Source organism: Nothoprocta perdicaria, unplaced genomic scaffold (genome assembly GCF_003342845.1).
Source record: "Nothoprocta perdicaria isolate Ctin4 unplaced genomic scaffold, notPer1 scaffold_155, whole genome shotgun sequence".
Classification (NCBI taxonomy): domain Eukaryota; kingdom Metazoa; phylum Chordata; class Aves; order Tinamiformes; family Tinamidae; genus Nothoprocta; species Nothoprocta perdicaria.
In genome coordinates, this window is record NW_020454705.1 from 963,863 (window position 1) to 979,670 (window position 15,808).

A 15,808-nucleotide genomic window follows, 5' to 3' on the forward strand; every position below is an offset into this window, starting at 1 on the left:
CTGGCGATTGCCAATTCAAAACAGGATATGAATCATCTGAGCAAATTGGCTCTCTCGAGAACAGAGGGTAATTTGGCCACATCAGAGCTGCAGGGGTAATGCGAGAACTTTCAATCACTGCCTACACACTGCACAGCCTTAGGAGAAGGGAAGTTTAGTTCAGTAGGTCACTGGCTTGGCTTAAACGGTAAGAGACCTTGGCATTTGTTTAACCTGTTTACTATAATGTGTAATGCCAGCAATGTTCTCCTATTTTATAAAATAGGAAGCTTTTCTCACCTATGTAGTGCACTGAGAGAGGGCAGGAACAGTCCCCTATAAATAGGTGTACACACAGATCTGCTGAGCAGCTTCACCTAAATCAGGTCTCCTCCTGGTTGCCGTGCCCTTCTGTCTTGTGTTTCTTTGGCCTTGCACACAAGTGCACACACAAACCCCTGCCTTCTGGTGCTCCGTAAGGCAGCGTTGCCCGAGTGTTCTTCATCATTGTCCCCTGGTGTTTTCAGTGTGCAAACTTAGTTTTAATCTTTCCTCCTGGAGCTGGAGTGTTGACTTCTGTTGAGGGTCTCATTTGTTAGAGAGGTTTTGTGTGAGTGAGTGTGTGAATATGGTGCTTGAGAGTGAGGGAAGTCCTTGGGAAGAGGCCTCTTCACGTGCGCTGAAGTGGAGAGGAAAGTGTAGAAAATAGTGCCAGACTTTGTAGGCCAGGCTAATATGATGACAGAATCACMGACTGGTTGAGGTTGGGAGGGACCTCTAGRGATCACCYAGTGCAACCCCCTGCTCCAGCAGGGACACCCAGAGCACGGGGCACAGGGTGGCARCCAGGCGGGTTTGGAAGATCTCYRGAGAAGGAGACTCCACAGCCTCCCTGGGCAGCCTCTTCCAGGGCTCTGGYACCCTCACAGKGAAGAAGTTCTTCCTCRCATGCAGATGGAACTGCCTGGGTTTCAGCTTATACYCATTGCCCCTTGTGCTGTCACTGGCCACCCCCGAGAAGAGTTTGGTTCCATCCTTCCTGCTYACACATGTTGATCAGATCCCCTCTCAGTCTTCTCTTCTCCAGGCTAAACGGATCGCTTGGACTGCCCTGGTGTGAGGGACGAGATTCCCTTTTCTGAAATCATTCTTCTGTGCACATCACAACCTGCCTTCTCTCTGGGTTGTGCCTTATTTAAGTACATATTTCTTGCACGCTCTTGCTTAGCTTATCCAAGTGGARCAAAGCTCTCAGACTGTGACTGAAATACCTGCCTATTGAAACCCAGCCAGCCCAGAAGGCATTATTGTGCCTTCCCCCTTTTCTTGGATGTATTCTCTAGGGCTGCTCACGTTACTTGCTTGTGCATTTCTGAGGAAAAATGAGGTCTTCTCTTAAACTTCTACAGAAAAATTGTTTCATTAAAATATCTCAAATATGTTTTAATAAAGACAGTCTGGATGTTAAAATAATAAATCTTACTTTTGGAAAAACTCTTGTGCAAGCATCTTCCATGTCTGTCCAGATGTGAACAACCTTTAAGGCAGCAGGTTAGTTTCAAGAGCAGAGTCTTCACTGTAGAGGAGAACCTGAACCACTGCAGTGCACTGAGGTAGTTGAGGTCTTCATGAGGGCCCTTCGCGAGCAGAAGGTATTGCCAGGAGAACCCTGCAAGCTTGCTTACAAAAGGTCCTGGTTGGTTTCAGAAGTCATCCTGTATCCACAGCTCCACATATCTGACCAAGTGATAAGATTCCCTCAAAAACACAGCTGTCAGTGGCTCAGCATGGAACCTGGGGTAATTTCCAACTCTTCAGAGCATCTTCTGCCTCTACTGCTTAGAGAGGGTCATTATCCTTATTCTGCCCATTTGCTCATGCTGAGGATCCCTCATCTGCAAGTCCATGCAGCAGCTCACTATATGTTCCTGCAACATATAGTGCATATGAACCTGCAACAGGTTCACTATATGTTTGACGGCTGATGGATGGGAGGGAGCTGCATGTGCTCCCATGTGGCTGAGCCCAGGGCTGCTGCCCCWGCTCTGCTTGGGACTGCCTGGCTCCTGTTTTGCCTGCTGAAGTCCCTCCTTGTGTGTCCTGCTCTTGTAGAGCTTGCAGAGCTTGATGCTTTGGAGCAAAGTTAGAGAAACTGCCTTTCATTTGCTTGGCTTCTTCTCCAAGTAGAGATCACTGGAACATCACATGTAGACACTTCATTTAATGTGGATGAAGGTGACTCATAGCACACCCGTCCCCAATCCCCRAACGGTTGTGTTCAAGGTGCCCACATAGCTCCTGGTGTAAGGAGAGGCAGAGCTAGCAAAGGGAACTGGAGCATTTTGAGTTGCTGGTTCCATGCAGGTGCTTGTGTTGGCTTTTGTAAGTGATCTGCCAGGGTGCTCCCACCCATAGCAGTGGGATTAGGCCACGGCAGGAATGAGGGGAAATGGAAATGTGCCCCAAAAGAGGAGGCCTGGTTGGTGTGACTGTTCCTAAAGAGTATGCAAAAGTTAGTGTCCTTCTGCACTGGATGAATGGAGCAGATGCAAAGAGATCAAGTTCAGAGGTAGGAAATTGTGGATTTTTTTTGGTTTTGTCCTTTTTTTACAATACTATTAACAGCAGCGAACTTGCTGCAAGCTGATTTCTCAGGTGAAGGCTTTTAGAAAGCTCTTTCCATAAGGTCTTGGACTTCAAGGTCAGCACTTGGGCTGTTGGGCAGCACGTTCCAGCTTGTTGAATTCCAGCACGACGCATCCCCGGAGCTGGGGCGCTGCTGTCCTTCACGGCGCGCTGCGGACGGGCACGGGTCTCGCCACCCCCTTGCTCCTTGGAGCAGCCTGAAACCCGAGGGTGCCCGTGTGGAACAGCCATCCCAGCACAGGCTCCGTGTCCTCGGGTGCAGAGCTCCTAGCGGGTTCCCTACGGCTGCCCGTGGCCTCACCTTTCACACTTACCATTAACACCTGGTGTCTTCTTCGCTCTATTTAATAYGTTATTTAACTGCTTAATTGGTAGCTTTTGTGTTTTTCTACTAAACTGAGTTTCCAGTAGTACGTAAATGCTTGGCTACTAGCTAAGTTAGAAGTTCTCTTGAAAGGCATCATCTTGCTGAGTTGGAATAGTCTAGCTCTGCTTGAGCTTAAATAGCGCTTCTGATCAATGAGTGATTGCCACGAATATGGTAATTGCATCGTATTCCCAGGAAAAGGCTCATTTGCATCTGAGCTGAAACCTTCTCTGTGAAGCACTTCAGTCTTCACCAAAGTAAGTTCAGGCCGGGGGGGACCTCCTGCCTCTTGGTTATTGCTGATACACGATTATATGCGAGTGAGCAGGCTCAGGGTCTAGGGATTTTGAGAAGGTACAGCAAGCTTATTCATGTTAAAAATATTTATCTGAAAACAATATTGGAGCCTTTTGTTCTTTAAATCGGGAACCTGCACCTCTGCTTCCTGTTCTTTTTAGTTTTTCTTCAATCTTCCCTTTTCTACCTCTTTTTTTTTTTTTCTACCTCTTTCTTCCTGTGCATTTGGGATCTCGCTTTGTTGTTTTCAACAAAATAAGACTAACTCAGATTTAAATTTAGGGCTATTCCTGCTCCTTCTTGGAGCGCTGTGGGTTAATTTGGGCTCCGTGCGTCCGTGCCTGGTCCTCAGGTGTACGGCAGCACGCGGAAGAGGGCATTGCTTAGAAATTGCTGCTGGTGTCCTGGAGATGAGGCCACGGGCCTGGCGGGACTTGCAGAAAGCCGGGGGAGACGAGAGCCGCGGCGCTCGCAGCTGAGAGCTGCAGCCTGGCCCTGGTCCTGCCTGTGAGGAGCGCCTGGGAGGGAGGAATTCCCCATTCCAYCTTCACTTCCAGAGCGTGCCAGGCTCTGCCGGAGCGGGAACTGGGAGAGGCGGCGGTGGGAGCCCTGCCGGGCGCCCGGCGCCTTGGCCTGCAGCACTGCCCGGCTGCACCCGGAGGAGGAGCCCGGGAAGCCGGGAGCACCCGAAGGAGAAGCCCGGCAAGGCCGGGAGCACCCGAAGGAGCAGCCCYGGCAGAGCCTGGGTTGTTCCCTTGTGTGTTTGTCTGCAAGACGCTTCAGCTCCCGCCTGGCTTTGGGCCTCTTCTGCAGGTCACCTCTGTGGCTTTGGGGCTGCCGCCCTTAGGGAGCTGCCCCACGGTCCTTCAGCTCATCCCGACTTGAAAAAGCAGTAAGGAGCACGAGGGGGAAAAATCCCTCCAGGTTTTGGGTGGCCCTTTCCATAGAGCTGACTCCAGGCGTTTGAACCGCTCCCCACTTCCCCTCCCGGCGATGGCCTTTTCCTTGCTAGTCCTTCACTGCTGATCTGTGATTTCCATTTGGAGCACCAGTACACACAAATGAATACCTTTTTTTTGTAGTATGAAGATGCAAACGAAGGCAGGGAAGGTGCTGCCCAGGTACTACCTTAAGAACACTAAGAATAGTGGACAAAAGAAGGTTTGAGCCTTAAGACCTGCCTAAAGAATTCAGTTGTAATTTGTTAGCTAAGGCAGAATGACTGGATATATCAGGGTAGACCTCGTTTTCTCAAACCCAACTTATGATAGCAAAGTGCTTCGTTAAAATTCACCATCTTTTTCTTTTTTCTTCTTTTTTTTTTTTTTTTTTTTTTTTTCTTTTTTAATCCGTCACTTGCTGGATGACTTTAAGAGCATTGGAGAACATAAGCACATTTCTCTTTATTTAGTCATACTTCCTTTCATTAGTTCTATTATGGCTTATTCCATCAATTTATGGATAAAAACGCCCTTTTCCTTCCGAGGGGTTTTATAAAGTTGTATTTGCCAATGTCTGTTTTGCCAAAACTAATTTTACAGTCTGGAGCTTAATGGATGAAAGGAAAGTATTTTCCAAGGGGCATGCACTGTAGCTTGCTTTGCGTTTAACTGAGCTTGGCTTTACATATAGTCATATTCATATATATATATATGTGTGTGTGTGTGTGTGTGTGTATATATATATATATTTGTGTGTATATTTAGGCACACATATATATAATATGATCAAAGTACATATTTCTAATAAGTGTGTGTGACATCAAGTCTTATAAGAAGTGCATTAAGATGAGCTGCACAGAAAAGTTGCTGCTTACTTCTTGTATAAATTTTGGCCTTGAACTACTATAATTATATGGTAGTTATGATATACTATAAATAATTACTATTAGGTAGTAATTGAGTTTTTTAGAGCTATTCCTAACAGTGCTAAAGTCATATTTAAAAAAAAAAAAATATTGCAGCATGCAGAGCGTCTATGGCTCAGTTCTATCCCTGGTATCCTTGATAGCAGAATTGGAGATGTCTGCCTTGGTGCTGTGTTTTTACCCTGCTGCAAAAGCCGGTTGTTTCTGGGCACGTGTTGCTGCCAGGGAGCGTTCCCTGGTTTAGGAGGTTAGTCCCCTCCTAACGCAGAGCGAGGAGCAGCACCAGAAACCTCCTCCCCTCCCGCCAGGAATTCCTGTAAGGGATACTTGAAACCGGCTCCGTGTTTTTAGTATCTCGAAGTCTTAATCACCCATTTCTGACCTGGTTCTGGGAACAGAGTTCATTTCTGGGCAGAATTTTATTTTGACAATGTTCTTTCTTTTCCCAGCCAGATTTGTGCTGAGTCCTTCGTTTAGAATTCATGTGAATTAATGCATGAAGTGTTGGGTCATTTGGAGTAAAAGCATCACTATTGACTTTTATTTCCTTATGCTCTAGCCCTGGAAGTTCCCACTGACTTTCCATGCCAAAAAAAAAAAAAGATCTGATTGGGAAATCGACTCTTGTATAAACTTTGACGCAACATTCCTACGTGCTGTAACCTATGGCCGTACTAGTAAATCCAAAAAACATGTACTATGGAGGGTTTCATATGTTTAAACAGTAACTTGTGGCCCATGTTTATTGCATGATGAAGAGAAAATGGTCTCATTCCTGGTTCTTTTTGAATAAATGTTGAATCTATTAGTACTTACTGATGAACCATCTCTTAATACCTATCATCAGATGAGAGGTTAGCATTTTAATCAGTATTTTAAATTCAGAATTCTTTGAATATTCGGTACGTGAGATACTTCAGAAAACCCGTGTTGAAAGGGAGAACAGTTTAAAAGCAATTTCAACAAAGAATTTCCACAAAAATCAAAATTGAAGATACGTATTTTTTTTCAATTAAATGCACCTTTGCCTCTGAAAACACAACAGAAAAGAGCAAATTTTGACTCGCTGTAAAGATCTCCATGACAGAACTTCAGACTTTTGGAGAGAAGTAAATTTGAGAGAGATTCTGGTACATGAAGTGTCCCCACGAGCACGAGACACTTTCCCCGAAGGCCGTGGCTGGAAGGAAGGATCGCCTGAGGCGCTCCTGGCCCTGATTGAAGGTTCTACAGATCTGTCCAATGCTCAGAGGGTTTGTGCCCCGAGCATCCCATTTCAGCCACCTCTGAAAGCTCTTCAAACTCAGCCTTGCCTCACGTAGGTGTTTTGGGCAATTCACATTAACTAACCGATCCTTTAAAAATTCCCAGGTGGATTCCTGGTACTTGACAGTGCTAAAATCTGCCATCAAAACGCTCATGGTAGATGGAAAAAGGGATGTGGCTTGGGCATGGAAGGGCTGCTGCACTGGGACCTGGCTTTCAAGCATGGCTGAAATGCTGGGGGACGCAGGTGTTCACTCGCTGCACAATCCTTGGCTCCAAGAACCACTTTTTTTTTTCTTTTTAAATCACTCTTTTCTGACACTATCTCACTCTGATAATCTTTTGGAAACATTTTCTGTTCCATCAGAAAATGAGTTGAGGAGCTCCGTGGAATGAACTCTGGCTCTTTGTATGGCTTTGCTTCACAGTTCTGATGATGATGTTTGTGTAGTATCCTTTTTTTTTGCTAAATCTGCTTGGTTTTTCTGTGTCTTTTTGTGCAGGTTACAAAAATACGATCTCTTGCAGCCCTTAGGATAGAAACACGGTAAAGATCAGCAGAAGACCTGGGGTCTGCCAAGGCCTGCTCTTGTGCTTCTGTCACTCGGGACAGTTTACAGCGCTTTAAATTAGGCCCTTCTTGGTCCATCAAGAGCTTTCCGGACCGAAGTGCTGTTAGAACATTTCTTTTCCTTAATGTTCAGTTCTCTCGTGGTCTCYCTAAAGCTTTTCTTTGTTGTCTTTTTCCCAGGAGAAAATTGACTTTTAGAACTGTTTAAGCTGTTGCTCATCCCCCCGAGACCAGGAATTCCTGGGTTTCGTTTAAAGCGTGTAATGCAATGTGCTAGTGTGAACAGGGACGAGATCCTTCGGAATGTGCGGGGATCTTGGAGGCCCTGGGCATCTTTGAGGCTTTGACCAAAGCTGCTGTTGTATGAGAAGCCTGACTCTATATCCAGCCTGGGTTAGAGGAAATACGGGCACTTACTTTCCAAGTTTTATTGGTTTTATATACAATTTCTAATAGCCTTGAGGAAATATGAATGATATCAGATAATTTTTCTATGTAAAAGCACCGATTTAATATGTCTGTATATATATTTGCAGTGTAAGGAGCCGCTGCTACTTGGCTTTTTGTATGCTATAAGGATGTGCATCCTGTGTACACAGCACTGCGCCGAGCTGTGCGCCAAGCACAAAAGCCTCAATAAATCGGTTTTAACGTTAACCCAGAGAATCACTGCTGTTCATTTGACGAGCCAGCATTTCCCATCGTGAGACCGCACCGCTTTCCTTCCTTTCTCTTCCCAGCGTTGTAATTCCCTGGGTGGTTCCAAACGGAGGCTCATGAGCTGCTGGGGGGCTGTGTTTCCAGTAGGAAAAGCCGCTTTTCCCTGCTCCTGTGGGGGTTTCGCTCTCCACAGCATCCTTGCTCCCTCCAGGCTTATTCATTTCTTCAGAGCCTGATGCAGCCTTCGCTAAGGAGCTGTTTACTTCAGGTTTCCAACTGGGAAGGGCAATGGGGCACTTACTTCCATGCAAAGGGTTCCCGGGATGTCATTTGCTGCTGTGCTGCCCMYGGTGGCTCCTGTGGTGCTCGGGCTRTGGGGTGGCAGCGGAGCCACCCRGAGCGTATTTGGCTGYTGCCAACCCCCATGGCTGAAAAATAAAGGTTTTCTCCATGGGGACCCATAGCAGAGGTTGGGCAGTCCCCAGAACGCAGCTTTGCTCCCAGTCCCAGGCTGGATCCGGAGGTTTCTCCTCACTTGGAGCCGCTCCGAGGCCAGTTATGGGGATGGGGACCAGGGACCAGCGCAGAGATGAGGCGGCTTCTCCCAGTTTCCTTGGGCATTTCAGCTCTCTGCTGACTCACTGCCTCATTGCGCTGCATGGGGAGGATAATAGCAGAAACCTACACATTTTTTTTCCACTTTCCCTGATTATGTGACTGAAATTCCAGCACCGTTTTGCTTTCTGAATGAATGAATTACTGAATTACTGAACGAGGCCTTCGTGTGCTCCCCGCCGCCCTCCAGAGCCCCGTGGCAGTGGTGATGTTAGCCCAGCAAATTAGTCCTCCAGATTTGGAGGCCAAGCCCTCGCAGATTAGGTGTCACGGTCAGTCTGTGGACACGTGGATCATGGCAGGGTGGTGGCAGCTGTCCGGGCAGCAGGAGGTTCTTGCAGTGGTTCCAAAGACAGTGGAAACAGAGTCAGGAGCCAGGAAAACGCACCATAAATCTGAAAGGGGCTGCTTTGGCTCCGTTCTTCTCCTGAGAGAATTGGTTCTACTAAAACACCGATTAGACCAGGTTTGTGTGCCTGGAAGCTAGGTACGGGCTGAAGGAAGGGAAAGGGCGCCCAGCCCTTGGGCTGCAGCCCCGTGGGGCTGTCGGGAGCCCAGGGCAGCATCACCTTTTCCAGCACCTCCCCTGCACGGAGCAGGTCACCGGATCCAGCRGCGGCGGCTCCATCGCGGGAGCTGTAACGCGACCCGGTGCCTGCCCACGCTGCCTATCTCCATCTCCTCATCCCGAGAGCTCCTCTTGCTCATGCTTCACCTGCCTCATGCAAATTAATAGTGGCATTTAATTTCCCTCCTAGCTACCTGCTGCTCCTGACCAGCTCATGTAAGGGAAGAAAAAGGGAAAAAAAAGAACTTCCATGGAGGTTATTGACTATAGGGCCAGCTCAGCTGCCAGGGAGCCCCAMACCGCAGCTGCGTGGCTGCTGGGGACGCACTCTGAATGTGTGAATACGTGTCCCTGGGTGCTCACACTTACTTGGCTTGCAGCCTCCTTGGTGATGGACACCCCTGCTCTGGAGCCGAGYTGCAGTGCTGCCCTATGGGGCTCTGGGGCTGGGGTCTGGAGCCGCCTGGAGCCTCACTGAGCTCRAACGCTGCCTCAGCTGGAGGCTTTCCCCAAGTTCTCCTTGGAGAAGCCTCCAGCATTTGTGCACAATGCTGGGCTTCGGGCACAAAATGCTCCAGCTTGGCACCCTGGTGCATGGGCAGCAGCTCCCTCCTTGCTGGTGCTGCACAACCTCTCGGAGGCGCCTGTTCCATTGGGAAGGGGGTGTGGAATGAAGCGTGAGCAGGGACACTTAATGAACAGAGGAAATTTCAATGATTTGCAGTTAAGTTGCTCTTTTTAACACACTGGGTCCCCTAGGGGTGGTTGCTGAATCACCCCTAGGACCACCTTCCCTCATTGCTGCTGTGCTGAACGTGGGATGATGGTGGCACTGAAGGAGAGGCCCTGGCAGGCCCAGTTCCTTGCAGTTCCCTGTGTAACTGCAAAGGGAATCTCCTTGGGATCCTTTTGGCAGCGCCCAGGAGCCTCCCTTGCAGCCTCTGCAGTGACACAGTCGCTCTGGTCGCCTCGTTGGGTTTCAGCTTCGGGGTGAGTGGCCAAGTCCAGCACTTCATCTCCAGCACTTGCATTAAAACTGCCCAGAGGTCCGTCTGGCTCAAAAATGCTCCTTCTAAAACCATGGTCAGTTAGATTTATCTCAACGACATCGTCTCACCCACCCTGTCCGAGGCCTCCTTGGCTCATGCGGATCAGCAGGGACCTGCCCGAGCTGTGGAAACCTCCCCACTGTCCCCAGACACCCAGCGAAGGCCTTGGCGTCGCTCGGGGCCTCGTGGCGGCTGCGACCTCCCTCCTGCCACATGGAGCAGACCCAGCAGCAGGGTCTGCCCAGCACCGGGGCCTGCCAAGCAGGTCCTGCCCAGTTGGTCTTGCCCAGTAGGTCTTGCCCAGCGCCAGGTCCTGCCCAGCAGCAGGTCCTGCCCAGCACCAGGGCCTGCCCAGCACCAGGGCCTGCCCAGCAGATCCCTGACCTGCCAGGTCCCACCTCATGGCCTCACAGCCCTCACCCAGAGCAAAGCAGCTTCGGCCCCTCAGGAAACGAGGCAGGAGCTCTTGGGGGTGCCGTGCTGGAGTCACATCCGTGAACAGAAATGGTGGAAAGCCACTTACTTCTGGGCTCCCCAGTACAAGAGGGATGTGGAGCTGCTGGAGAGAGTCCAGCGCAGGAATTCGAGGATGATCAGGGGCCTGGAACATCTGCCCTGTGAGCAAAGGCTGAGGGAGCTGGGCCTGTTCAGCCTGGAGAAGAGAAGGCTGAGGGGGGACCTGATCAGTGTCTATAAATACCTCAAGGGAGGCAGTGARGAGGATGGGACTGACCTCTTTTCAATGGTAGCCAGCGATGGGACTAGAGGAAACGGCCACAAGCTGAGGCACCAAAAGTTCCACAGGAACTTAAGGAAACATTTCTTGATAGTGAGGGTGACAGAGCCCTGGAACAGGCTGCCCAGAGAGGTTGTGGAGTCTCCTTCTTTGGAGATCTTTAAAATCTACTTGGATGCAGCCCTGTGCCACGTGCTCTGGGTGTCCTGCTGGAGCAGGGAGGTTGGACTAGATRACCTCTGAGGTCCCTTCCAACCTGAAGCATTCTGTGATTCTGTGATTCAATACTTTGAGAAATGGGGTTGGGAGCAACAGGTCACGCTCAGCCGCAGTTCCCTCTGCTGCAGTCCCCTCAGTGCCTCTGTGTAACGGCTGGTGCCTCTTTGCTCTGCGCTAAACACAGGCTCMCAGCCCTGGGTTTCACGAAGGAGGGAGCCCCGCATGGTGCCCAGCTTCACTGACGGAGCACCTCGATAAGGCAAAAGGAGCCATCACCTTGGGCTGACGGTTGAACAGCGTAGGACGGGGCCCTGGAGAAGTTTTAGACACCTCTGGAAGCTATTGGCACCTCTGAGGCCATGGARGGTGTCTTCTATTAACTTGTGCTTTGGGTCTGGAGCTTCTGCACAAGAAAATAAGAAAATTTTGTTTTCTTACCAACAAAATTGATACTATTTTCAAAAAGTGCAAGGGAAAGTGCCTAGATGATGMTATCATCTCATCTACTAAAAATAAAAAATGTCTGGGTCTATCTGGGAGACACAGGGCAAGCGCTTTGGGGAAAAAAGCTTTGAACGGCTGGCTAAATAAATGAAAATAAGCAGCAAACCTTACTGTGTGTTGCAAACTGATCCCTCCCCGCTGGAGACACCATCACTCAACCCCAACGCAGCTGTTTCAATACACCTGCTTTGCTCAGGATACACACATTTAGTGAAAAGTAACCATGTCAATTCAAACAATAAAAAAAAAAATCAGGAAAAAAATGGTGTATTTCCTGCAACCAGTGCAAAGCCTCGCTTTTTAGCAGCGCCCGGTAGGAAGAGCAGATCCACTCTTGCTCAGAGGCCATGGGCACCCCTGGCAGCGACGGCACCAGCATCTCCCCGGCTCYTCTGATGGCTCTGAAAGGCAACTGCAGAGTCCAGCAGCAGATCAGAAAGGCAAAACACAAGCAAAAGGAAAGCCCCRAGAGTTAAAGATTTCTTGTATGTGCGAAGCTGCAGCATGGAGAAAACGCCTCCCGAAAGCGGTGCCAGAAGCAGGCGACTCATGTCAGTCATGAAGCGCTGCTCTTCTCGCACGGTGACGATGGAAAGCACCGGCCACCAGCAGCCGCCTCCCGCCAGGCCCTGCTGCCCGGACAGGGCTTCCCCATTCCTGCTGGAGGACTAGGAGAGGACGTGGAGAGAGGGTCCAGCAGAGRGCAACCAAGATGATTAAGAGACTGGAGCATCTCTCGTATGAGGAGAGACTGAGTTGGGCCTGTTTAGCTTGGAGAAGAGAAGGTTAAGAGGGGATCCGATAAGTACATGAAGGGAGAATGTAGGGAGGAAGGGGGCAAGCTCTTCTCAGTTGTGGCCAGTCACAGGACAAGCGGCAATTGGTACAAGTTGAAAACCCAGGCAGGTCCATCTCCATGTGAGGAAGAACTTCTTCACTGTGAGGGTGCCAGAGCCCTGGMASAGGCTGCCCAGGGAGGCTGTGGAGTCTCCTTCCCTGGAGATCTTCCAAASCCSCCTGGCTGCCGCCCTGTGCCCCGTGCTCTGGGTGTCCCTGCTGGAGCAGGGGTTGCACTGGGTGATCTCTAGGGGTCCCTCCCAACCTCAGCCCTCCCCGTGAAGGTGGCATTTCGGGAAGGGTGGGATAAGGCGCCGTGTGAAGGTGGTTGCCAAGCTCGGCCCCCCCCAAGGCCCTTCCCCAGCCTCCTGTCCAGAACACAACCTCAGCACCAAACGCTGCAATCTCACCCGTGGTTCTTCCCTACTTCTTGCTGGGGCCCCCCCAGCTTTTCCCCCTGCACAAGCCAGGTGCTGTTGTCAGGCACACKGAGCTACAGCCGCAGAGCTACAGCCAGACACGGGGTCTGGAAACGACCCCCGAAGCTGCAGGTCCCGGTGCTGCTGGTGCCCAGAGGGAACCCAAAGATGCCCACGAAACCCTGCCCGTGCTGCTCTCAAGGGCCTTTTTATTTATGAAACAAAACCACGCCGTCGGTGAGGAAAATGAATCTTTATTTTTTCTTCTCTAAAAGCAGAATCCATGTACATTTTTTTAAATATAGTTTAAGAGGTGTTWTTTAGATGTGAGTAGTCACATCACAGAAATAACACAGAACAACCAGGGAAGGGATGAAGAGCACGTTTGACATTTGCTTTATTGAGGACTCCAAACATGATTTTTAACAACGGGTTTTGCCAGAGTGGCCTTGAGGACGGTATTAAACTCTCACCTCCTAAATACAAGCTACAAAGGCAATGAAGGGAAAACAAACTATAAAATACAATTATTGCTGCTGAATCTGCATTTCTAGTTCCTGGCGTGATGTTCTGCAGTATGTTGGCAAAACACCTTTTATTTATTAGCTTCATTAAGAACAACATTCAGAAAGGTTTTTTTTTTTTAAAAAAACAAAGAACAGTCAAACCTAACTTGTTGAATTCGTCTTTACCCAACACACACACACACACACACACACACACACAAAAACACTGTCTTGGAAAAGATGGAGGGTTTTTCTCACAAGGATTTTCTCACAGGGGGAGGTTTTGGGGCTCTGATTCCCCAGCGCTTGCACCCAGGGCTGCTTTGATGCTCGTTTCCTGTAATTCCACTAAAATCCGGCAACGCGGGTGCCTGTGCTGAAGTCCAACGCGTGCACAAGCACCTGCGGCAGCGGCTGTTCCTACCTCTAAAGAGAGGGAGCAGAAGSCTCCAGACCAGCGTCCAGGATCCTCATGGGGCAAAGACCCTCCTGGGCATTTAAACCCGAGAGGTTAAAGGGTGGGCAGAGTCAGAGCGACCAACAGGTCAAACCAAAACCAGGAGACCCCTCTAGGAATTGCAGAGGGGAGCTAGAGGATGAATTAAAGCAGACTTAGAGCTGTGATCAACACACCGCACTCCACGGTGCCTTCAGAACAGCTACTGCACGTTCCTCATATACCCATGTACCACCTTGCAACGCCCTGCAGAGAAAACCCAGCTTACAGCAGTATCATTCACAATCTTGTGTGTGATGAGGTGATCAGGTCATCAGCTCCTGCTCAGCTCTTCACAGGTCCACGAGATGTAAGAGACCCCCTAGACACCTAAACGTGAAGCCTGAACATACCCTGTGCTCTCCAGCCAAAGGGAAGGTGGAACAGCCAAGTGACACGGATGACTTCAGGATTCGTTACGTGTCTACGCTAAACAATGTGCACATATATAAATTTTTTTAATTCAAACACAATTTTTTAAACTACATGGTAGCTTCCAAACTTCTCTATAATTTACAAAGTATATAAAATGCATGATTCGGCAGTTATAAAACCTTAGCCCTTTTATTAAAAAAAAAAAAAAAGAACAAAACAAGGCCATAGGGTTTTGCTTTGTTTTAAGCTTTATTCATACCGATGGTTCTCACTCCTATATACTAAATAAAAACCACAACTGGCACTCCACCACACCCTAACGATGCAAGGAATAAATTAGCACGAGTCACAGCGTCAACCAAAATAAATAACTCCTAAATTACCTGCATTAAACACGGTCTCTTCAGTCGCCCAGCACTGGTGTCCAGCAGAGCCGGGACTCGCTCCACGGCTCGAGGCAACGCGGGCGTCGCGCCCCTTTGGTCAGGATTTACTCAGCAACAAGACCTTGGTCAACCCCGAGGTTGGTCAACCCCCCTTGGTCAACGACGGGTCAAACTGCTGCGCGTTGGGGCTCTCTCCCGCGCCTGTTTGTCACCAGTTTGGGGTGAAACCCCCTGCTTTCCGTTCCCAGCGAGGTAGGCTGCTTTGCACTGACTCCTTGGGTGCTCTACACAGGTTTTCAGCACTGACTGCTGCTTTCAYGGCAGGAGAACATCAACAAGTCAACCAAAGCGCCCAGAAGCCCAAAGACCCCGTCGAGGGCTCCCCGGCAGCACGACACAAACACGTCCCATTCCTGGCTCTTCCAAAACCTGTTTTGCAGTGGGGGTCTGAGCTACAAAYGCAACAGGATACCTGAAAAACCAGGCTCTTACCTCAGACTATTAGCAGYAGCAGGCAAGTGGGCTCACGGTGTGTGTGTGTGTGTATACATATAAATATATATAAAAGTCAACGTAGTGATTAACACTGTCACAGCTTTGCTCTAAAATAAGAGCCAAGTTCAGTTTGGGGTAATTCTGCTCAAGAGAACGGAGCTGTCGGGGGAAACGGTTGCCTGGGCACATTTAGCTTATTAAAAACAACTACTCGTAGGACAAAATTAAAATCTGTAAATATTGGCAAGGCAACACGCCGTTCCACGAACAGCGTGGGCAGGTGCCTCTTACAAACGTGCACGCAAAGTACTGTATAGCTACATACCATGACTCCCGTAGCTAGTGATAGCTTAGGATTGCATTTAAAAACACAGAGTTTCTGGCAAGTATCAAAACGATTCTCAGGAGAGGGGAAAGCGCTGCCCTCGCCTCAGGCATGGGGCAGGCCTGACTCTGAAGGACTTGGTTCTGGGCTGAGATTCTAGCCCTCGACTAGAGCGAAGGCAGGACTGCGGAGCTACCTCTGGGGGCCAGGCAAAGCGAGGTGCTGCAGCTCTGCCCCCTGCATCAAGGCAATGCCGTRAGGAACAACCAGCAGCACCTCCGTGCCACGCTCACCCGCGCAGGCTGCTTCGTGCAGGGCGCGTCCCTCACGCTGGGGCGCCCGCCAACGTGTGCTCGCTCCCACCCGCGACGACAACGGAGGGAACACCACGGCCCACGGCCCGCGCGCGGCAAATCCTCGTGGCCAACGCGCCCCGTCTCACGGGGGACGAGCGGAGCCCTCGGAGCAGCGCCCCGGGCCCCGGCGCAGCTCCTGCTCCGAGCGCTCCCAGCCGCCGCGCGGCGGTCGGAGGAGGCCGGCTCCCGGCGGAAGCAACCCCTACGTAAGGGACAGAAGCAGAAACTCCCCTCTCTAAAGCCACAAACGCACTCGCCGGCCGCTGCAT

General features: G+C 49.9%; 1 protein-coding gene across 1 annotated transcript in view; it reads left to right on the plus strand.

Moving 5' to 3' along the window:
- The window catches only part of RDX (radixin), a 38,802-nt gene extending 31,455 nt beyond the window's left edge, over positions 1-7,347 (plus strand). Inside the window, exon 15 of the mRNA XM_026035003.1 lies at positions 6,926-7,347. Coding sequence (XP_025890788.1) covers positions 6,926-6,962 — 37 coding nt within the window. The 3' untranslated portion in view covers positions 6,963-7,347. The remainder of the gene's footprint in view (positions 1-6,925) is intronic.
- The last annotated feature ends 8,461 nt before the right edge of the window (positions 7,348-15,808 follow it).